Source organism: Fusarium graminearum, chromosome 4, assembly GCF_000240135.3.
Source record: "Fusarium graminearum PH-1 chromosome 4, whole genome shotgun sequence".
In the NCBI taxonomy this organism is placed as follows: Eukaryota; Fungi; Ascomycota; class Sordariomycetes; order Hypocreales; family Nectriaceae; genus Fusarium; species Fusarium graminearum.
In genome coordinates, this window is record NC_026477.1 from 5,231,340 (window position 1) to 5,254,589 (window position 23,250).

Here is a 23,250-nt window from a genome sequence, read left to right on the forward strand (position 1 = left end):
CCAAGCTGTTTATTGATATCCAATGGCCAAGATGCTATTAGTATATAAGTTAGCCATATACAAGAGCTGCTGAACCTTGCCTTTCACCTCTCCTACTAAATCAGCGGTGTCTCTACGTCTCACAGTTCACTCCTTATGAGCCAATGGATGTCAGCAACTGTTTCTAGATGTTTTATAACGATTGCTTATCGATAAGAGCTTCCCCCCTGTTAGCGCGGGGTTCTATGAGAATCCAAGGGTCTAATTTATCATCACCTCCATCTGACCGTTTACATTTGCCTCTAGTAACTTTTACATCACAACAAGTTCATATCCATAATGTCTTCAGAAGAGCCCCAGTCGCTGCGATCCCTCTATGAAGCTGCAGAAGAAAAGCGTCGAGCCTTAGAGAACGCTTTCGAAGCAACATCCCCCGCCTACCGCTCCGATCTCGAAGCTGCCCTTTCCCTCTACAACTCGGCGCGCGACCGGATCTCGGGTCTGGCTCTCTTCTCTCCCAACGAGGGCATCGAGGACGTTTCTACCACCGACATCCCGTACCTTCTTCTCGATGCTCATATCGCAGAGCTCGTTCAGAAAACCCCCAATCAAAGCCCTGATCAACGCCTTGAAGTCCTCGCAAAGTCTCGGGCTGCATACGAACGCTTCCTGGCCGCCGTAGACGGGTACGGTCTTGTCCAGGCGCCGTATGATCGTGTTCTTGAGAGGTACCGTGACGAACCCGAGAGCTTTGCTGTGGTGGCAACCACCGACGCTGCGGCGCGACGGGATGGCAAGATTGCGAATTATCGCGCGGAGAAGGCACTGAAGGAGAAGCTGGAGATGTTGCGACGGAACCCTCGATATTTGGAGCAAGGCGATGAGGAGCTTGTGCGGGAGCTTTACATGACGCAAATCACTTTTGCAGTACATTCTGCTCTTCAGGCATTGGACTCGTTGAATCGTGAGGTTGATATCCTTGCGCAGGCGCCCCGACCACTTGCGCCTTCGTCTACCGATACACCATCTAAGGATGACCACTCCTATCGCCTCGATCAGCCTCTCCGTCGCCTGCACTCACTTCCTGGTGGGCCGTTGCTCTCTAAGCAGGGCAAGCCTCTTCAGCCTTTTACGCTGGTAGGTTCGCGGGATCAGATGTCACGGGATGTATTCCGCTCAGGGCACAACTTGCCAACCATGTCTATCGACGAGTACCTTGAGGAGGAAAGAAGGCAGGGCAACATTCTACAGGGAGGTGTGGAGGAGAAGACGGTGATTGATGAGGATGATTACGATGCTGTAGATCGTGAGACATACAAGCAACGTGAGTGGGATGAGTTTGTGGATCACAATCCTAAGGGAGCGGGTAACACGCTCAACAGGGGTTGATCTAGGAAGTTGTACTCTGTAGAAAGGGGTGAAAAGACATATGACGGATAATGGCATAGGCGTTCGATAAAAAAAAGGTTGGTAACATGGGGGTTCAGCGTTTTACATGCATTGACGGTAAAGGAAATATACAAGGAATGATACCCTCAATATGTGTATTCTTGAACTGTGAAAACCATGTATTGGTGCTTCTATACTCGTTGGTATTTGAACGTGACATTGCAATCTTTGATGCCGTTGTACTCCCACAGCTTGTAGTGTATTTTCCCCCGAATGTCATTAAGAGAGTGTGCGCGTACTGCTACCACTATCGCTATCACCATCCCACATGTACATGTTATCATCATCGCTGTCGTTACCAACTCCGCTTCGACCTTCACTGGCAGATCTTGATTCTGGGTCTACCGGCTCATCTATCGTCTCGACCAACATGCTGACTGCCTCGCCCATTTCTTGATGGCCTGCTGGCAGAGCAAATCTGGCATCTGCGTACTCTGATCCACCAGCGGTAAAGGACTCTGAAGCTATAGACTTGTCTTCGGCAATGACATGATCTGGCCGATAGACAGTTGAAATGCTGTCATGAACATTTAGCGAAGCACCTGTTGTGCTACCCCATACTCGTAGCGCATCCATGTCTTCGATCATGGAGCCACTGATACTTGCAGGTGCTGAAGGGATTGTTTGCCCCGTGTGAAAGCCTGGTCCTGGTCCTTTCGGTCCCATATCTGTGGAAGGAATGGGATCCTCGAAGACACCGCCCGTGCCATCGTCACATCCTCCACACCACAATGGAAGATATTTGAGCTCGTTGTCGGTCAAAGTGAGCAGAAGATGTCTAGTGATGTTGAGTGATGGTTCAAAATGGCGACGCACCCATGAGAGTGTGATTGGACGAAGTCGGTCCTTGACTTCAGCTTCGAGGTGGTTGAGAGACACGATTGGTTTGTTGAATTGGAAGATCCCTCCTATCATTGGGTTTCCGTAATCCTTGAGCTCAAGAGTGCGCACCCAGAGTGGATCAATCTGAAGCCATGGATTACAGGCGAGAAGGGCTCCCAGTGTGTTTGTTGCCATTTGCACCAAGTCGCTGTATGTTCTGTGCTGGTGGCCAGTCAGTCTACATCGACAGGACCACCATCTCCGAGCATCGAGATCCACACCGACATCGTTGTACGGCGAAGCACAGAGTAGCATCTGAGTTGAGTTGAACGTGTTCATTATCGTGGTCATAGTTTCAAAGTCCAGCGGTTCCACGTATGTCAAACGGTCTTGGTCCATGCTCTGGTTTGCCAGGTGTTTATCAAACATAGGAATCGATATGTTGGTTTCCCACGCCTGCGCAACCTCGGCGACCAAGTTATCCATAAGGGCGTGGATGGCGGCGAGTGCTTGACTTGCGAGTTCTGTGGTTTCCCGTGCGAGAAGCTGCTCAATCACTCGTAGCCCATTCCACTCGTCAATGTCCCAGAAGTCATACAGACAAGGATTGCGCATCATCTTATCGATATCTGAAACCCTCTCGACCAATGCCTGAGCTGCATGCTGTACGACATTGTTGAGTTCATCAGGTAGGCTTCCAAGCCTTCTACCAAATGCTGTTGTGTGGTTGTGATTCTGGTGCGGTTGAGCTTCGCCGGCCAGTTTGAGCGCAAGTTCATTGACAAGGATCTTGAAAGCACTTTCAGCAACCTGAGGAATCTTGAGGGAGAATGCAATTTGCAAAGCTTCTTCAGGTGCTACCTCGATGAAAGCGGTGTTGGATCCATGCAACATCCATTGAGTTACACGATCCCGAAGGAGAGCACTGCAGTCGAAGATGTTGCCAAGCTTGACCAGAGTCCACAGGCGGGGAGCCGAGTCGAGTATGATTCCTTTACCTTCGATCAACATGAGTAGCCTAATAATTCCATTGCGATGTCGAACTGGGCAGTAATCCGGGGCGTGTCGATACTGGGGCGTTGGAATGAATTCATTCTCGCCTCTGGCTTTCATCTGCATTGCAGTTATTACCTTGGCCCCAGGTAACAGGTTCTCTGGTGAGTGATCTCTTCTGTTGGGTCCAGTATTAGCACTTTCAGAGTTCCCGGTATGCCCTATGGTACTGAGCATGTCTTCCTCGTGCTGTCTATTGCACATGCAAACATCGTCATGACCTGATACCAAGCTCATATCGGTATCATTCTCGATAGATGACTTCCACCACTTGATAAGGGCGGGAGTCAATGATAGCTCGGTCATTTGGAATACCAGCTCATCTCCTTCAGAAGGCGGTGTCAGGTCCAGCAAATACTTGATGCCTTCGGGCATCTTGTTGACCATCTTGCGCCGCCTCTGGATTCTGAACTGATAGGTAGGGTTGAGCATCTCTTCGAACGTGGAGGAATTGGTCTCCAGGAGCTTTTTGGAGTGAACACGGAATTGTTGTGACTTGTAAATTAGGCCATTGCAGTCGGTATGAGCGATGGCATCTTTGTGGTAATAGGGGTAGTCGATGAAGACAAGGACATCTCCCTGAGAAAGCTCGAATCTGATGGAATGGAGACGGTATCGCTCAAAACTGCGAGACTGCTCGACCTCGTCGTCTGCCATGAGCTTCGGCACCCGACTGGCATATACATGTTGGGCTTTGTTAAAAGTAGCTCCACTATATCCTGACAAGGGAGCAGGCTGTGGCAGTAGTATTTGGTCCTGGTTTTGGTCTTCAGCCACCCATTGTGCGTCTTCGTTTTGGTTGTTGTCTTGATTGACGGCGTCGTTGCCCTGGTGCTCACTTTGAGACGGAGGAGGAAGTATGGGGTGCTGATATTGTGGGTTCCCATACTGAGATGGTGCAGATGGAGGCTGCATTTGGTTCATTCGATATACCGAAGTGTTACTGGACTGTCCTGATGTATCAGAAATGCCACTGTTTCGAGCACCTGGTACAACGTTTAGTCTGCCGTTCACCGAGTAGTTCTGCCCTTGATCGGGGAAGTTCATGGCAGGTGACAAGACGCAATCTCGTCTTAGTCGCCAAGTAGGTATGTTAAATCGAGGAGCGTCCAAAGTAGGAGATTAAATTGAATACCTATGTCACATGCCAAGGCAGACTTGAGCCTGTGCTAGATGGGCGCCGGTAGGCAGTGCAGTCAACCCCAGAGGCTGTGTCGAAATAGACAGCGCAGGATGTAGAGGTCTAAACAAGGTCGCGGAGGTGCAGAGAAATGGAATGCAGGTTTACTAAGGGGCTTCTCTGACTTAAAAAGCTTATGTATATATGGCTGAGGAAATTGAATGTCTATTGACTGATTGACCCTTGTTGGGGCGGAGATGTAAGACGTAGAGTTTAGGTGGACTAGACAAAGATGGGCTGACAGGCTGTCAATTCAGTCAGCCCTACAGACAACAAAACTCACCTGGCGAGGTACATATAGTACACAGCTACCCCTCATGATCAACTCGATGCCTGGGAGCCAAAACTAGATGATGGTTGCCTTGAGGCTGCATGCTTGGTTTGTGACTTGTGAGTCAAACAAATTGCATGGTTGGCTGCACACCATACCATAATCGTCCCTTTCTAATTCGTCAACGTGTCTTGGTTTTTATTTTGGAAATTGTGACGAACGTACTACATACAACAAGGCATTCTAGCTAACTTACATATGTGGTGTCTATTTGGTGGTTGGTACAACTTTAAAGACAATATTGCCTTTCGCTTCCCTGTATCAAAAGTCAAAGAAAGCAGGGCACAAAAGCAACCTTGTTCTCGCACAATACAAAACCACTGTAAGGCCTACGTCTTCTTCCTTATGTAGTGTCTATGTTCTAATGATCCATTTATCTATCTGCCTGGTAGGAGGTAATCTAGTTCCATGCAACCTCGACATCTCAGGTGGCAATAAGTCAACGCGTTCGAACAACCAACCACTGGATACCGTTTAATTCCTAAAAAGGGACATCAGTGCGAGCACTAGCTTTAAAAGCTCCAACAGTACTAGCTTTAGGATGAAAGTGTTATGTCAGTTCTCATCCTCCAGCTTTAGGGTAATCAGATTTGTATAACTAAAAGAACGAAATAGCTGTCAACTATTTTATTGTTGCTTGATTATTACCTGTCAATATTATCAATGTCAGTTGTGTGTTGATGAGTACGTCTTGTTTTGATGAAAAGTTATTTCTAGATAACCTATCCATTAAATCTACGTCTATCGCATCGGCAAAGTAGAGAATTGTGTGAGAATATGTAAAGGAGATCAACGTACGATAGTTGCAATCTTGAAATAAACTCTGACACATACCTAAGCCTCTGCGGCTCTGAGTCCTTGAGTAACCTAGATATGGTTGGTCTGTATTGTGTTCTGGTGAATCAAAGTGATCATAATTCGCTTGTCCTTGCGACACCTTATCAACCACGGCTAGCAAGGTTCGAAGCAATACTCAATACTATTCACTCGAGCATAAATGCATTATAATTCTACAGCTATACCGATCAAATCACCGTATGCTACCGCCTCATTACTCCATACTCGCCATTGATGACCTCCCAGCCACCGTTGTCCGGCACGCTCCGACGCCCCGAATGCATGCCATTAAAACATATCGTATGCACGAATCACAAAATTCAGCCAAAACGCCTACACATGCCATGTTCCCCCTCTTTTTTTACAATGAGCCTCCTTTTTGAAACAGACTGTCGTCCGTTTCAGCCTCGTCGTCAGACTCGTATGCCACTTCCTTCCCCTTCCCCTTGGTATCCCAGCCCGGCTTGGCTTCCTTGAAACTTCGCCGACTGACTGGTCGCTTAGACGCCACCTTTCGTTGATTGTTTTCCATAGTGTACTTCCTAAGCCTGTCTCGTCCAGCGACCTCTATCATCTGCGCCGAAGGGCCCTCTTCACCGGAGGAGTTGCGCCGCGTAGTAGGAACTGTCGAAGACTTCTTCAAGTCGCGCATTTCCTTGATGACATCCGCAAAACTCTCCTCCAACGTCTTCATTCTGGCCAACACCAGCCTTCCCATTCTGTCGCGGTCACCGGAGTCGTTACCACCGACCCCCCGCAGATGGTTGTCCTTCATCATGGCCATGGCCATTTGCGTTTGGAAACTACCTGGCATGGCTCCAATAGGATCCCCTCCAACATGATCGGAAATAGCACTCAAGTCAACTGAGGACAACCTCCGGACGTCCTTGGGTCGGTTGCGTGGCTCAATACTTAAAAGGGCCGATCGACTGACAGCTCCGGCCTCGGTTATGCCTCGCGGTGGCATTACTGGCCGAGGTTTGGTGTTGGTGACGTATATAGTACGACGGGGTGAGCTGCGTCTCGGAGTCTTTTCTCCCGTTGCCGGGCGCCCACTGGTACGCGGTCGCGGCTGGCCGGAGGGAGGAGGTGAAAGTGAAGACGCTTTTGACACTGGCTTGAAGTCCTGGGGGTTGAAAAGTATCGTGTTTGTGGAGAGAGTTCGATTGTGCGCACCTCGTTTGGGTCTCGGAGTTGGCGCCAAGTTTTTACTCTTGCCCGATGAGCTAACGGACGATGCTAGTTTTCCAAAACTGTTGGCATTCGGTGCAAAGTAGCTGTCGGCTTCTTCACTAATTCGATGACTCCGGGCAACTTGGCTTTGAGCAGCATTGGTATGATGATCGTCCTCATCCTCATCATTTGTCACAAGTTCATCATCTCCATCCGCATCTGTCTGGTCCTTGTACTCGGTTTCACCGGCTAGACGAGTTCTGGAGAAATGAGATGGCCAGAGAGGCTGTCCAGCGTTGGAAATTAGATCAGCAGGATCACTTGCTATCGATCTGACATCCGAGACGCGCCTCAAATTGCTGGTTCGAGCAAGGCCCACGCTAGATCTTCGTTGCCAATGAGGCATCGAGGCCTCCGGAGAAGGTTCATTGTCGTCGTGCTGGTCCATCCAGTTACGAATTGCGGTTTGCGTCTTTCGTCTCTCCTGGCGTCTCTGTGTTCTCAATGTCAGAGGATCAGGCAGGCGCCGGAACACTTCCTCCAGAGCTCGATCCTGTTGGAAGCCAGCCACCGACTCTTCGCGCATCCTAACGCTTGGACTAAAGATGGCGGCTCGGCTTGTAGGATCCATGAAGGAGATATGTCGAGTCCGGTCGCGATTTGGGTGTTCCACCAAATCGGTAGGTTCGTACATAGATGGCGCAAGCCAGTATCTCTCGTACAAGTAGATACAAAATAGCACCGGAAAATGTGTGACTTTGATGACTGTCCGGTTCAGCCAAACGAAGTGCCGCAATGGCATGAAATATCGAAGAGGCATGAGGAGCCAGGCAAAGATATTACTAGGAGCAATGTATGAAAACAGGGCATCATTCTTCACCATGGAGATAGTGTTAATTGCGAACAAGTATCTGAAACAAGATTAGAACAAACATATTTGAATGAAGCATAACAACTTACTGGTGCTCTTCGTTTGCATTGCTCGCAATAGCCATGAAGCTGTTGGTCAAGACAGTAATCAAGATAGTCCTGACAAGGTCAGCACAAGATGAACGGCTACCAAGAAAATTAAAGCGAAGGAGGTGACTTACACGACAAGGAAATGACAAATACTCAGGAATAGAACTAACAAGGCTCTCCCTAGCCAATTGTACGCATCCCATCTACCAAATGTTAGTTGCGGAATGGGAACGGTCAGTCTAATTCACTTACACTTCCCAGGCGGCAGGGGTGAACCCCATAAGAATCTGAAAAATCTTATAGGCAACATCGCTTGCCCCGAATGAGTTCTTTGTCAATGTGAAGAAGAAGAAAAACCCGCTGCAAAGAATTCCAATTAGAATGAATACCGCCACAAGATCAACAGCCATCAATCGAAAAGCAATGAGCAGCTGTGAAAAGTATTGGTAGTGATCCAGGATACTGAAGATGCGTGGCAGAAGCAGAATCGCATTCGCTGCGAGAACATCATACGCCAGGTCGTTCCAGTGATGAGGATCGACCAGAAAAACGCCATATGCTCGCATACAGTAATAGACGATTAGCAACAACAGGATACCGAGATCAAAGACTCTCCAAACGCTCATGATGTAGAGCTCAAACCCCTGCTCGTTGAAACCAACGAGCTCGTCTAGCATGAAACCGGCACTCCAGAACCAGAAGATCAGTTCCAAACCTGTGATCTGAACTGAGCGCTCAGCAAGAACAGCAAGGAACAGTCCAATCAAGACCGCAAGAGAGATTGTTGAAAGGAAGGACCTGTATCGGGGAACTCGGAGTCGGGAGAGTTTCAGAAGAGACGCTTGCCGAGGATCGTAGAGTGACGCCGTACGACGCCCTGGTGGAGTGAAATAAGAGTCCTTCGGAGCGGACGATCCGAGTAGCGGCGTTCTGTCATCTGCTTTCCCTATGAAGCCGTTTGAATTGCGGCTATTGATTGGTGGGGGCTCGCGATGTAAACTGTCGGCAGACGAATGGAAGGTGATTGCGCCGCTCCAAATAGCCTCGAGCTGTTGGACAACCAGAGGATGCGCAAGCAGATGCTTGGCTGAGGCTCGGATCGCAACCTCGAGAGTTGAAGTCCGAGACGCAATCAAAGGCAGGGAACTAGCTGGCGGTGACTTTCGTGGAGAGGTAGGTAATTGAGATCCAGGAAGCCCCTGAAGCGGGTAGAAATCATAGGCCAGGGCATCAATGAGCTCGCGGGTGTTGTACTCTTTCAGGAGTTTGAGAGTCAGCAGTTCGCAAACCTTGGCACGAGTGCTACTTATGCCTGCATTGCCTGGGTAGCGTGCACCCTCTTTGCTGAACTGAAGACAGTTGATCATGAGAGCATACAACGTGGCGCGGTTGAAGTGCTGAGCGCGAATCTGTTGCTGCATAGGTTTGACAAGGAATTGGGACACCTGAGGTGAGCGAAGCTGGTCCCATGATAGAGTCGTCTCGGTTCGTGTTGAGATGATAATTCTGATGGCGTGTGTTATACTATACACTGGCAGAGAATCTGCACAAGTAGTGTTAGTCAGTATTCGTGAGGCTTGCGACTGTGCGATATAAGGAATAATAACGGCACATACCCAAATGAGAGGCAGAAAACAAAGGCAGAACAGGTAGACCGCTCTGTCGTCCATCCTCATTCATTCCATATTCTTCGTCACCGTCGTTGTTGTCTTCATCCTCCTCCTCCTCGTCGCCGTCATTATTCGTACGCCGTTCATTGTTCCGGAACCGCCTCAGGCCTTCGTCGTGGGTAAAGTCAGCATCGTCGTCGTCGGCTTCGGTGAAATCAGCCGTTGCATGTCGTTCCAAAGTATAGCGTCGTCTCGCAGGACCTGGAGAGGGAGAAGCACTTGTGTTCTGGCGACGATCGATTCGACGGGGGCCAGCCCTAGGGCGTCGCAGTAGAGAGGGGAACATTGGTCGGTGATTCCGTAACTTGTGCAAGCTTTCCGCCTTGCTTGATGTCGTCTCAACGCGCCATGGAGGGGAGCGGCGCGGAGTGTGCAGTACTGTGAAGGTCGGTCGGTTGGTGTTGAGAAGAGAGAAGAGAGTCTCTATAACGAGTGTGGGAGGGGGAATTAGGGATGATAAAAGAAACAAGAAAAAAAACCAAACAACAATACCCCGTTGCTGGAGTCGAGTTCTACAATCTTGGTAGGAAGAAGAGGGTGTAGGAGCGAGATGTTCCCTGCCAATATTTGCTTGGCCCAGGGTTCGAGCTAAGGATTAGAAGCAGGCCTACTTGGTACACACTTCAAGGCCCGGGGCGCTGTCGCTCCAACCTTGGACGCTAAAGCAGGCGAGCATCACGTACCTATTCGCTTATTCCGCAGCCAATAGATACCTGCAAAGTCCCCTGAGCGAACTAGACGGTTAGCGGCTCCAGGATCGTGAGGGTGTAACGTCAATGGACCAGGTTTTATTTGGACGGGTGTCGAGAGGTCCACTGAAAGGTCGACTTACACGCACTACTAGAGGTTGAAAAACCAAGGAAATTCGATAGCTTGCGGGACTGTAAGACCATGTGAGAGATGGAGGTTTCGCAGTGGTCAAAGACAGGAGACAAATGCTCATAGTTTGTTGTTTCTCGCAGTGGTGTTGAGGCGTTCTGTCACTGACAGTAGCGATGACATATCCTTGCTCTTTCAGCCTCTGAACACCAAACCGACAGATTTCCCCCTCATCACAAGCAAATCTAACACTAACGGCACAACTGAAGAAAATAGGGAGGTGGATCAGCAAATAACCTAGCCCATGATCCCCTGTCAATTTGGATTTGCACCATGTGCGGGACAGTGGACGACTTTGGAGATGAAAGGGAAAGGTTTGCAGCATGGCCTGTTCTGACTCGCAGCTTGGCAACTGAAGTCAAGTTAGCCCACTGCTAACAGCATAGGGTGGGTGGACGGGTGGATGAGCATTGTTTATGGCTGGACGATCTGTCAAGGTAGATGGACGTTCAAAGACAGACGTCCAAGGTAAAATGGCTGGCTGACGTCGATCCAATATCTGACCTCACTCCAGCTCACCGACACAATCGTAGCCGAGGTTTTTGACAGCCAACTATGCTGTGACTGACTATGATGCTGATGATGGCGTAGTGTTTTTTTTTTCTTGTGCATGTCGTCGTAATAAGCAACAATCTTGATCTTTGGTGTGTTGATCCACTCATTCATCTGTAAATAAACAGAAAAGACCCGACCAGACGTCTCACCTGGAGCCCATGGTCCACTCCCTCTGCAACAAAGACCGATCCCATGATCAGCAGACATTTGGCTCGATTCAGTCATCTCATCCAATCGATCATGAAGAAATCGGCATGTATCCGGACGGCAATACGGAATGTTTGTCTCTGTCGCTTTGTGCCTCGTTGCGTTTTACAAACACAGATACAAGAAATTCAACGGCATTTGCAAGTTTCTATTCTATCATGGGAGATGATAAAAGCCATCTCGATGCAAAGTCAAATTCAGTTAGACTCCTTCAGGTCATAATCCGGGGGGCAGACAGAAACCGCCAATTAACCCCTCGCGATAGTTTCACTGTGTTATCACAATCCCCTCACCCGAGTACAAGCTAATCGGGCACTCAACAGTCTGGATGTTCCGCAGATCTCGACTAACTCCTTTATGCCACCAACCAATGTTCTCCATGTTCATCATGCTTCCTGCTGCGGGCCATCACCTTTCTTTGCAACACGGATGATCTTCCGGTCCATTTGACCTGCAGAACAACCCCGGTCATGTATGTATGCGTGAGTTCATCGCTTCATGAAATCAGTCATTGTTTGATCCAATCTCGACTTGGGCCTGATAGGTCAGTTTGCGCGCGTTGGTAGCAGATTGCATGCAGTTTGCAACACTGTAGGGTGGTATCACTACGGCCATATGTCGATTCCCCCACGCCCGACTGCTTCACCGCCGTAGCAGATATGTGCGGGGACGGTATTCATACGAGAAATGGATTTCTTCTTGTTCTCACCTGATCAATTGCGTCTTCCTATTTCGGATCCAAGTGCTTCTAACGACTTCTGGGGATGTAGTCTGGAACATGATCCAGTAATCAAGCCACACCGCTGCAATCAGCATTATGCAGTAGGTGGTACAGATAATTTCAGTTTCAGGGAGGAGCACAGCACGCCCTGATAAAGTAACAGTGGTTTACCAGCGGATCGGAGTATTTACCAAGTAGTACAGAGTGGAGGATGTCAGCTTGAATTCGTAACCCACTTCTAATTCAGCTTTGGGTTGCGTTGTCAGTCTTAACCTATAGCAAACGATGCAAAGTTGATTGTTTCACCACCATACAGGTGCCTCATAATGGAGATGAACGGATTTAAGCCTCAATTCAATGTTGAATACAGCTATACATAGCCTTGCAATTTAGAAGGGTTGATGTTTTGACTAAGCACAGAATCTCTCGCTTGGATCTAGATAGTAGTTGTAAACGACACAATACCTATAGACTAAAGAGGCGTGCGATAACCGAAGGACTGCTATTTTAGTGTTCAATGTAGCATACACGTGCATTGTTCCCAAGCAAGATGCAATTATTGGTATTAGTGATACAAGACGCATCCAAACTCTGCGTCTTGCGATTCATATCGTGCTGATTACTAACGCGGTAAAGTTAAATCTCTGGTTTAGTGTACCTGGTTGTTATCAACAACGTCAAACTGTAAACACAACCTGGGCTCAAGTTACAATTGACTAGAGCCCTCGCCCGGAACGGTTTCCTTTGAAACTCGTCGATACATGCTTTACAACATACACTGGATCAACTACCTCTGAGAGTTACATCCGTCGACTTTAATGACTCCGCTGTTTCGAGAAGTCCCAAGTTTTCGGATATCGTCTGAAGCCGCCATGCCCCGCATGCAACGGCAAGACAAAAACTTTAATGTCGTAAAATACAATAAAAGTCGACCAACGTGGCTTTGCGAATCCGGATTCAAAGTGAGTTGGTCAAGACATCTGCAATGGCTGGTTGTGATAGTTGTCTGTGCCAATGAGGTCCCCCCACGAGACACATCTTGCTCCGCTTTGGGAAGCTCGTGGCTGCCCGACGTTCGTCAAAGGTCGCAGATATATACGTTTTCGACAGGAGGTGATAGGATAAATTGTTGTGGTCAGTCTCCATGAGGACTCCATGCCTATCCCATGAGCTTATAAGTCGTCAATGCCTTCATCTTTCCGAATGTTGATAAGTTAACTGTGTCTCCTAATGCAATGGCTCTACACGAAGGAAGCAAATAGCGTCGACTTATCTTTGCCTGATGGATACAGAAACAAGGGTCCAGCTGTGGCTAAACGCACATCCTGAACAGAATTATGGTGTTGCGATGATCAAAAAGACCGTGCCTGCTGCCAAACCACAACCAACATGTACCTGTGGGCTAGACTCAGCATCCGAGCAGCTGCCAGTTTCGCGCAACGTCGTTGACAAACCGGGCAACGTTATCGACCATGATTATCCAATAGACGCAGAGTTCTTGGAGATAATTGTTCACCACATCTTTTCACATTCCATATTTCGACCGGTTCGAAATATTCTCATACGCTATCTTCGGAACCAGACCGCCACCAAGCCAATTTGTTTGAATCCTTTACTCGATGTTGTTATGGACTTGCCCTCGATGCTCTTCAGCACTCTACCACTCTTAATTTCGATTTGGGCTTTGACCAGCTATTGTTGGATGCCACTTTGTGGGCTAATGATTTGGGAGCGTACCGGATCTGATGTCATATACGGGTTCCTGTGCCATATATTAAAGGGACTCGAATGGATGACAGGTCTCATGAAAGGAATATGCAACATCGCCACCACGATGAATCATTTCGCTGTTATATCAACAGGAGCTCGGCGAGTGCTGCCGTGGGCAGATGGTCAAATGAATGACGAGGGAGCGCTGGGAAGTCTTCTATACCCTCATTGCGGGAGTTCCTAGGCTCGAGGATGGTTAGGATACGATGTGAAGGAATGACGAACGATACAATGTGGCTGATGAATCTCACAAACTACCTACGTAATGTACAAGGATGCGCAAAATAATAATACCACGAATAAATTACTTATCACTAGCTATATGGCTTCGAGCTTATCTGGCAGAAGCGGCATCTTAATACCCTAATACCCGAAGTAATTCACCCAACAAGAAACCAAATCGATCGTGAATGGACAAGAATACTACATCGAGTTAGCATCTCGACACAAGTCGATTGTTCAGGTAAGAGGCGTTGCGTTGCAATGCTCTTTGAAGCTTGGATCCAAAGGTAACGTTCTCAGTGGATGATCTGGAGAAAAAGCTCCAGAACGACTTGGGAGCATGTCGACACATTCCAAAGATAACAACGGACTGTTACTAGCGAGGCAGATCGGCCATAAAGTTAAAGAGAACTGCAAACCTTGGGTCGAGACGTGCCACACTGTAAGTGAAGGGCACGATCCATTGGATGGTTGTTCCTGTCAGGGTCTCAGGGATGGCTGCAAGCCTGCAAGGCACCCGGAAACGTGCATGACAAAAAAAGCCACAACCGACGACGCGCCACTCATCAGTTCGTGCATGTCCGTAGGTAGGTATGATTCAAGCATCGTCCGGACAGGCACTGACGTTGTTGGTATCAGTTGCAAAGGCCCGTGTTTTGGCCAAGTCAGTTATGGAGCGGATGTATGTCATTGGAGTCGACAAACAGCCCATTTCCTTCGCGTTGGGTATGAAGATGTTGCAGGAGTTTCATCTCCTTGACAACAAAATATATAGTCGAGATGAACGATTAATACCATAGTACAGGCAGGTATTCGCCAAAAACAAGTGTGCGTGCAGCGAGTGGCTTGCTGTTTTAGATCGGCAGAGACAATTGTGAGTCAGGCGCATCCTTAAAGACTTTTTACTCGCATGTTGCAGTTGCAGTCACAGTCGGGTCCGTGTTAGCTGAGATTAGGAAGAACGGAACTCATTCATGCTTTCCATCCACAACATGGCGGTCACCGTCTATCACTCTTAAACCCCCCGGATCACTGTCACGTCCAGCGCCCAGCGCCCAGCGAGAGGCCAATGGAGGCGCTTGGCCAGCCCTGGAGCGGATCGCCAAACAGAGCATTGGCCAATGGGCGAAATGGAGTGGATTCACGTTTAAGCATCGTGAATGGCTGTACCCTGCATGTCAGGTCAATGCACCCGTCTTCGGTTCAGTTCATGGAGGGCACCTTGCAGCTGACCTCTCAGAGCAGCCCGGACAAGGACCTACAGCAGGTACCTTACCTAAAAGGCTAATGGAACCAACTACTGCGCGCTGCACCTGCAAGGGCCCATATTATGGATTGGATGGACTACCCCTGGCTGACTTCAACTTCCTACCAGGACGGGGAGAATTGTAGGTGAAGAACAATGTCCATCCCATTCAGATTCCATGGAACTTGACCTTGAAATCTCCACCACCAACCTCGCTCGATTGTTGAGACGCTCTTTGTCTTTTGTTTTGTTTTGTGCATGCTTCATCCGTTAGACTTCTCCATCGACACTCTATCCCTTGACCCATCTCACCTAAACATTTAGCTTGTTCTTAAAGTTTGATCTGGATTCCAAATCCGAAAATCAACAATCGCCCCCAGGAGCTCCGTTTCAGCCTCTGGGACCACCCCTCGATGTGCACTTGAGGCTTCTTTCTCGACAGGCTGGTCCCTTCTTCGATCTCTAAACTTGCTTTTCGGACTTGCTACCGCTCTGCCGTGTTTTTGATATACACAAACTCGACCCAACACGCGACAGGACAGGAGAGGAGACACCCCCAGTCTTATCTGTCGCTGTCACAACCAATTCCTGTCAGCCCACTGGCGCTGGATTGTGTCTTTCGTTTCAGTCTCAGAGACTCACCCACAGCTCCCCGCCGACTCGACGGGCCGGTATGGACGCCCAAGTTGGAGAAAGCCTCCATGAGTCTCTCCCTTTAACCGCGTCTACCGAACGAGACTCCATGATAGCACGAGACCCAGCTCCCGAGACCCCCAAGATGGCCCACGACTCTTTGGTAACCGTTCGTCTCTCTGAACCGGATCCTATAGTCCTCGATTCTCCCATAGCCAACTCGGTCACCGATACAGATCAAACAACACCGACAAAAGACCCAGTCGACGACGACCTCGTTGAGATTCCTGTATCCCCTTTATCACCCAAACCTAGCCTGTTGGAGGACGATAAGGACAAGAGTCTGGAAGACGAGCCAAAAACTCTGACCAAGGAAGAGACCATCGATACAGGAGCCCTACGCATATCAATAGCAAACATGCCGCCGCCGATCCTTACAACACGGACGTTACAAGAGGAGCTAGCCGATGACGATAACTCATCAGACGACCAAGATGAGGTGAACTGGGAGAAACTCGAACGAAAGGAAGATGAACAAACGAAGGACGAAGAAACAGACAACGTGAGTTCAGGCATTTGCAAATTCCTTGTCAATTAGGGAAAAAAAAAGCTAACATGTATAGTCCACGGCGTTGTTATTGGCCCGGCTTGAACAGGAGAACGCAAAGTTGGCTACGAACCCGAAAAGCGTCAAAGTCCAAGGCGTCGATCGCGCAACTGCTGAACGCAGTGCAGTCAGCAGACCTCGCCCACCTTCGATGGCACAGCTTCGTCAAATGGTTCAAGGACCAACACCGCCTGCTCTACGATACTCGATGCTACCCCCGCCTCCCATGACGGACCTTGAGTTTTACGCTGCCCTCGTCAAAGATTACCAACAGACCGCTGCACGGCTCCCGACTCTTCTCTCAAATAAGATTCGTAAAGGTATCCCGCCGCCGCTGCGTGGCGTGGTCTGGCAAAGTATGTCTGGAGCTCGGGATGCCATGTTGGAAGACCAGTTTGATCGGTTTCTTGGCGAGACCAGTCCTTATGAAGTCATAATCGGCAAAGACTTGGGCAGAAGTTTCCCAGGGGTGGACATGTTCCGCGATCCAGAGGGTGACGGACAACGTATGCTAGGTCGCGTTCTCAAATGCTTCAGTCTCTACGACACCAAGATTGGCTATTGTCAGGGGCTGGCCTTTCTGGTCGGCCCATTGCTGATGCATATGCCCGACAAACAGGCATTCTGTGTTTTGGTTCGGTAAGCCTCTCTCAATTTCCCTCCCTATTCTTGGTCACAGTGACAACGGCTAACAACAATCTCAGCCTCATGGAGCAGTACGACCTAAGGGCGTGCTTCCTCCCTGATCTCTCAGGTCTCCACGTACGCATTTTCCAATTCAAGGAGTTGCTACGCCAAAGCCTCCCGGTTCTGTCGAATCATCTTGATGAACTCCAAGTCGACCCTGCCTATGTCTCTCAATGGTTTCTCAGCTTTTTCGCCGTGACTTGTCCCTTGCCGATGTTGTTTCGCATATACGATGTGATATTCGCCGAGGGCGCTTCAGAGACATTGATGAGAGTCGCGCTATCCCTAATGAGGAAGAACGAGGCACGCCTATTGGCTTGCACTGAGATGGAAGACGTGATGCAGCTTCTTTTATCTCGTGGCCTTTGGGATTGCTACCATTACAACGCCGATGAATTTGTCCAGGACTTTGTCGGGCTGTCAGGTGCTGTCACCGCCGAAAACATGCAGCAGCTCGAACAAAGCTATCGAGACTCCAAAGCAGCAGCTACCAACCCTGTGAGAGGGTCCGAGATCGCCAACGCAGCTAGTCGTTTCCTGGGTCGCATATGGGCTTCATCAAACAACAAATCCTCAAACCTTAGCCCTGGTACTAGCGCACCCGCACGACCCTCAAGTATACTGCGACGCACTGCATCAAAGCAGAGCCTCGCATCAACATTAAATTCAATGGAGGCCAGCTCAGCAAGCGTAACAAGTTCGACTTCGACAGATGCTACTACCATGTCTAGAGATTCTTCCAACACCGAAGACAGACGCGATTCCACGCCAGTCGGCAACAAGACAATAACCATCCACAAGAACACGGACGAACGAAACCTGCATAGTCAGATCGAAGATCTCTTGACTGCTCTGAGCGAGCTACAGCGCAACCACTCGTTGCTATCGAACCAGCTACAGCGAGAACGTGAAGACCGACAGGAGGATCAGAAAGCGGTCCAGTCCCTCCTGAATGGATTAAGACAGAAGGCAGACTCGACGTCGTCTCGATCGAGTAGCCCGCAGGTCACCGTATCGCCCAACAAGGAGGATAGTCCAGTTGACGAAACGGACGAATCTACAACACCAAGCCCCAAGGAAACCGTCGAGTCCAGTGAAGACGAATCTCCCACAGAAGAGCCCAAACCGGCCGAAGATCTGGAGAGCTTACTCAAAAATGTCGAACAGCGGTTCCAGATCGATGAAGACAAACATCGGTCGTCGTCGCTTGTTTCAAAATCACAACTGCAGGACGAGTTAAACCACGCCAAGAACCAGCTCATTGCTGCCCTTTCGCAATCACAAGAGTACAAACGTCAGATCTTGGATCTAAACCACGAGATGTCGGGCGTGAAGGAGCAATTGCGGGAGAGCCATGCACATGTTAGATCGCTTCATCAGGACAAGCAAAGACTCGAAAAGCAGATACACGGGTTGAAGTCTAGAGTATCGTCAGCCAGCTCAGCGCACGAGACAACTAAGGAAGTCGAGGTGGACAGAAGCAGCAAGAGTGGAGGCGGCCTTCGAGAGTTCAAGCTTAATCGCAGCAAGACCACACCCCCGCAGCCTCATCCTTTTCGACATCAGCACCAGCATCAGCACGAGCATGAACCAGAAGTCACGAGCAAGTTCAACAAGCGACTGTCATCTTTGCCTCGAGGTCACGAAACAAGCGTGCCAACGGTGACCACGACAGGTCCAGCGCCGTCTCAGAGTGAGCATGAATCATTACTTGCTGAGCTGGTACAGGCCAAAACGGCAGAGGCAGTAGCCAAACAAGAAGCTGAGGAAGCTCGGCAGAAGCTGGAGTCGATACGGAAATCACATGGTTTGAGCCGATCGGTATCAGGTCATAGTTCGTCGGCGTCGCAATCCGGTCCTGGGGGAGTCTTCGGATTACTTACTGGTCACGGGGCTTCCGCTGTGAACGATGTTGCAATGAAGCCCGCATCTGCAAATGCTGGGTCCCCGGGATCAGGAGGAAGTTTCTGGGGTTGGCGAAGGTAAAGAAAGGCGTTTGGTATTGGGTTACCATTGGGTCATATTCGTGGAAGGGTTACACAAAACTGACTCGATGTGGAAGTCGTTGATTCTTTGTACATATTTGGGAAGCATGCGTCGTTGCAACTGTGGAGTATTTGTTGGGACGCCACAGCGAGAAGCTCTGAGACTTTGCTATTTTGTGCCGGGCTGGATGTGCCTTTGCCCCTCATGGTGTTTCTTCCTTGTTTTCATGCGTGCCACAAAGAGCACTATCATTGTCGTCATATGTTAGGGCGTTTGTCTACTTAGCACGGGAGTTGGTGTCAAAAGGTGTGCTCATTTGGCAGCTTCTGTGGTGATTTCTGAGAATGCTGCACAATCGCGGATTGATAGATATCTAAGTCTATGTAATGGAAAATACATTTTGTATTTTTACTTTTTTTTCTTTTCTAGCTTTTGTTTTATTCTCATTATCCAAGCTTGGCTGCTACTAATGTTTGACCACAGCTGAGATCGAATCGGGAATCGAGCCGGTACGTATCTACAGATGACGATGCAGATACAGGGCCTTGATAGGCTCTTGAGGTAATGGTCAGACTTTGAGTGGACAAATCATATCGAAGCCATGTCCATATAGTATGGACTGCATACTATGTAAAAACCATTGAAGCTGCAAGACGCTGTATTGGTAATAAGTGAAGTGCATGATGTATGCGTCGTCCTTATTTTGAACATATTGTTGCTATTCTTGATCATGGATGCGACATGATGGTGGTTTGATAAGAAGATAGGACCTATGCTCTTTGGGCTAGAGCGCTGAAAGACCATCCATGTCAGCATTGGAAGGTCGGGTCGTTTTTTCTGGCCTAGAGCCTACTAAGATAAAGAACCCCCCCTTTTTAGTGCGACTTTCACATGCAATGGAAGTGACCAGATCATCACGTCAAAGCAAGCATCATTTAGTTACAGCACCCATTGGGCTTCATGCAGCTTTGCGGACCATGCCGTCAGCGGGGTAAGAATAGGCTGTGCTTGAAACAGTAAACTGTCGTCTGCCACAATCTTGGTTCTAGGCTCCGTCTCGGCTGTATGAGATATAATTCTAAACAAAGGGAGCTAGAGCTTTCAATGCTGCGCATGTGGAATGTCGTCTTTGTAGGGCTCTCAGTCGGGCTGTTTTTTTTTTGTTTTTTTTTGCACATATGTATGCCTTGGGTGACCTTGGCGGTACCTGCAGCTCTTGCTATGTGGAGAGTGTGGTAGAGGTATCCCATAGGTCTAGACGTTGCGTAGCACTGCGTCATCCTGACCTAGAGCTAGAGAGCTCCACTGGCGGGCATCATGGATGAATTGGATCCAAGCTCCATCGTCCAGCTTTTGTTCTGCTCCTAGGGAACAAAGGGCCTGCTAAACTCACTGCATCTAGACATCTATGCACAATCGATGAGCGTTGTTAGGTAGGCGGTCCACACAAAATAGAAAGAATTGTTTATTACCTAGGTATAGTAAACCGGATCAAACCAAATCTCGGCACCTTGGTAGCTCGGAATACAGTGTACGAATAATACGTGGGGTGCACCAATTTAGGTGCTGGAGGAGTCAGGATTGGAGCTGTAAGTCGGGCAGTCTAGATTTTTCCTGATTTTGTGGCAGGCGTCACTGTCGTCACTGTGTCTCGTCCAGTGTCTGGCCCCTCCAAAAAGAGTAGAAGCCTCCTTCTTGTACAAACGTCATTTCTCGTTCCCTTCCTCTCCCTCTCCTGTGAAATTAATTCATTGTTTCCCCTCTCTTCCCGTCACCTTCAACTTCAAACAAAAAAACCCTCCAGCCCTTTTGTCTCTTCATTTCCGGCGAGATACCACCCTCATCTACCAATCTTTTATCACCTCGCCCACAAGGTAGCATAGCACTCTTCAGGTACGTTTCACATGCTATCCATGTCTATCCTGGGCCTCGTCCGTCTCTGCCAGCGACGGGGCTACTCGTTTCGCTTGACATGCCCATTTCTCTCACACGACCACTCACCTCGCTCCCTCAACTGGACCGCCCCTTAGGCCTACCTTAGTTCTTCGGCTGGTCAGACAGTGACGGGCCAGGAGGACGGTGCAGTTACCTCGAGCTGTATCCGTAGGCCCAGAGACAGGGACCGGAGTGAGGTAGAGAGAGATAGCTGTTCCCTTGTCGCCTTTTTTTCTTGCCTACCATTAAACAGCTTTCCAAAAATTTCTCTGGCCACCTGTACTCACGCCGCTTTTCGCTTCCTACAGAACACCTTCTCCTGAGTCACATCCGTTTTTCGACTTTGCAACTCACCGACGGTACTCTCGCAAGCGCATTTACGTACGAAATCTTCACATCAGATCTTCAAAATGGCCGATTCTTCTCCTGTCGCCAACGGCAACTCTCTTCTTCAGACCACCAAGACCAGTGAGGTGAGTTTTGGCCTTCCGAAATCGCTGACCGTTTGGTTAGACAATCCGGACAGATATGCTAACCACATCATGTAGTGTCCTCTTGCGCTTTTGGCTCATCGCTACGCCGTTCGCTATGGCTTCGGCTAGAACTAGATAACTGACTTCGATTCCAGACGCCGCTGCTGCGTACCAATCAGTTGCCAACGGTGTGTAAAATTGCTAGAGCCTTCATGTTATCTGGCCTGTTACTGATATTGGCTCTTTCTTTTCCAGGCCCCGTTGCTCAAAATGTCTATGGCCACACTAAGAAGGCTTCCACAGAGCTCTCCAACCTTGCCGCTTCTCGACGCACTCCTGCGAATCCCGCTGCTACGGGCCAACCTCTTACTCACTACCACTCATTCTTTTCTGAGCTCTTGTCATGGAACAACCCTCGTAAGTAAATTTTTATTCTATGAGTAATTGGCTTGTGCTGATGTCAATGACGCAATAGGCGCATCTGCTATCGCTTACGCCACTATCGTCTCTGCCATCTTTGCTGCACGATACCTAGATGTCCTCCGATGGGGTCTGAAGACATCCTGGATGGTCCTTGGTGTGACCATTCTCGCTGAGGTTCTTGGCAAGGTTATTCTCAACAATGGTCTGGCTACTCAGGTTCGCCCTCGACGATACTACACAGTTCCCCGTGAGACTTTGGACGCCGTTATTGGCGACGTTCATGAGCTCATCAACTTTTTCGTCATTGAGGCTCAGCGAATTATCTTTGCCGAGAACGTTGCTGCGTCCGCTGCTGTAAGTTCCAAACGTAACCAAAGCACTTCATGATACTAACAATCAGCAGGCTTTCGTCGCTGCTTTCATCTCTTACTACCTTGTAAAGCTCGTTCCCGTCTGGGGTCTTACCCTCATTGGTACCACTGTTGCCTTTGTTGTGCCTTTGATCTACACTTCCAACCAGGAGCTCATCGACGAGCAACTCCACCACGCTTCCGAGCTCATCAACAACCAGACTGCCCAGATCCAGAGCGTTGCTTCTAAGCAGATGGAGCAAGTTTCCAACATCAGCAAGCAATACGTTGGCGATTACAGCGGCAAAGTCCAGGATCTCCTCCAAGGCAAGACTCCTTCTCGCCAGAAGATCGACATGCCTCAGAACTCCAACTCTGCTCTCCCTGCCAAGCAGCCTCAGTTTCCCTCTCCTCCTACTGACGAGCCCATTGCGTCTGCCAACCCTCCCCAAATTCCCACTCCCGCCGCTTTGAGAGAGGAGATTAATGAGCCCACTGCTATTGGCACTGCGGCCCCTGAGGTTCCTCTGGAGAATGTTGTCCCCGCCAAGGAGCCCATGCTTGCTTCTTAAACGATGGAAGTAGTGCACTTACCATATGAACTTGAGCTGAGAAAGGGCATAGATTGCCTGGGCAATAAATGTGTTTTACGGCATTTTGGGGCGCACGTCTTTCCTTAAATCGGGAGCAAAGGATTTTCAGATTGGACCTGGGCGTGAATCGGTTTTTCTTTGGGAGCATTGCTCAGCACACAATACAAACGACTCTAGTTGACGTTGATGAAGGTGGTTAAAATATGGATGGACCGGACAGATGCTCGTTTCTTGGAGAGGGTCTCAAGGTAGACCCTTGATTAATGCGTCGGCGGATGGATTCTAGCATTTGGTCTGCAGCTTGCTTTTGTGCGTTTGTGTCTCGATGATAGGTGTTTAGGATCATTACTGTGCAGCTTGCTGAAAGGAGGTGCCACTAGTACTCTGCCTCAAAGCCAACGCACTATTTCAATTTTATTGTTATTGTTATCATTTGATTTATGAAAAATGTGATATTATCATCAAGATAAATTGAAGCTCGAAACTTCCAAGTAGTATTGTGTTGTGTT

The 23,250-nt window shown here is 49.0% G+C and overlaps 7 protein-coding genes across 7 annotated transcripts; 5 read left to right on the forward strand and 2 right to left on the reverse strand.

The window, feature by feature from the left end:
• Positions 1-318: 318 nt before the first annotated feature.
• FGSG_09800 (uncharacterized protein) lies at positions 319-1,368 on the forward strand (the record flags this gene model as incomplete). The annotated part of the gene is made up of 1 exon (XM_011329586.1): positions 319-1,368. The coding sequence occupies one exon, from the start codon at positions 319-321 to the stop codon at positions 1,366-1,368; it is 1,050 nt and encodes a 349-aa protein (XP_011327888.1).
• A 279-nt stretch (positions 1,369-1,647) lies between these two features.
• Positions 1,648-4,350, reverse strand: FGSG_09799 (uncharacterized protein; the record flags this gene model as incomplete). The annotated part of the gene is made up of 1 exon (XM_011329587.1): positions 1,648-4,350. One exon carries the CDS (start codon positions 4,348-4,350, stop codon positions 1,648-1,650), a length of 2,703 nt encoding a protein of 900 aa, XP_011327889.1.
• A 1,662-nt stretch (positions 4,351-6,012) lies between these two features.
• FGSG_09798 (uncharacterized protein) lies at positions 6,013-11,113 on the reverse strand (the record flags this gene model as incomplete). Its single annotated transcript, XM_011329588.1, has 8 exons — positions 6,013-7,666; positions 7,785-7,823; positions 7,916-7,987; positions 8,037-8,499; positions 8,656-9,327; positions 9,401-9,832; positions 10,530-10,685; positions 11,038-11,113. The coding sequence occupies 8 exons, from the start codon at positions 11,111-11,113 to the stop codon at positions 6,013-6,015; spliced, it is 3,564 nt and encodes a 1,187-aa protein (XP_011327890.1).
• A 1,985-nt stretch (positions 11,114-13,098) lies between these two features.
• On the forward strand, positions 13,099-13,770 carry FGSG_13648 (uncharacterized protein; the record flags this gene model as incomplete). The annotated part of the gene is made up of 1 exon (XM_011329589.1): positions 13,099-13,770. One exon carries the CDS (start codon positions 13,099-13,101, stop codon positions 13,768-13,770), a length of 672 nt encoding a protein of 223 aa, XP_011327891.1.
• Positions 13,771-15,796: 2,026 nt separating this feature from the next.
• FGSG_13647 (uncharacterized protein) lies at positions 15,797-16,937 on the forward strand (the record flags this gene model as incomplete). The annotated part of the gene is made up of 2 exons (XM_011329590.1): positions 15,797-16,249; positions 16,311-16,937. The coding sequence occupies 2 exons, from the start codon at positions 15,797-15,799 to the stop codon at positions 16,935-16,937; spliced, it is 1,080 nt and encodes a 359-aa protein (XP_011327892.1).
• A 290-nt stretch (positions 16,938-17,227) lies between these two features.
• FGSG_13646 (uncharacterized protein) lies at positions 17,228-19,378 on the forward strand. Its single transcript, XM_011329591.1, has one exon. The coding sequence runs from the start codon at positions 17,249-17,251 to the stop codon at positions 18,965-18,967; it is 1,719 nt and encodes a 572-aa protein (XP_011327893.1). The 5' UTR covers positions 17,228-17,248; the 3' UTR covers positions 18,968-19,378.
• A 1,934-nt stretch (positions 19,379-21,312) lies between these two features.
• FGSG_09796 (uncharacterized protein) lies at positions 21,313-23,129 on the forward strand (the record flags this gene model as incomplete). The annotated part of the gene is made up of 5 exons (XM_011329592.1): positions 21,313-21,370; positions 21,531-21,563; positions 21,631-21,792; positions 21,851-22,152; positions 22,202-23,129. The coding sequence occupies 5 exons, from the start codon at positions 21,313-21,315 to the stop codon at positions 22,718-22,720; spliced, it is 1,074 nt and encodes a 357-aa protein (XP_011327894.1). The 3' UTR covers positions 22,721-23,129.
• Positions 23,130-23,250: the final 121 nt, after the last annotated feature.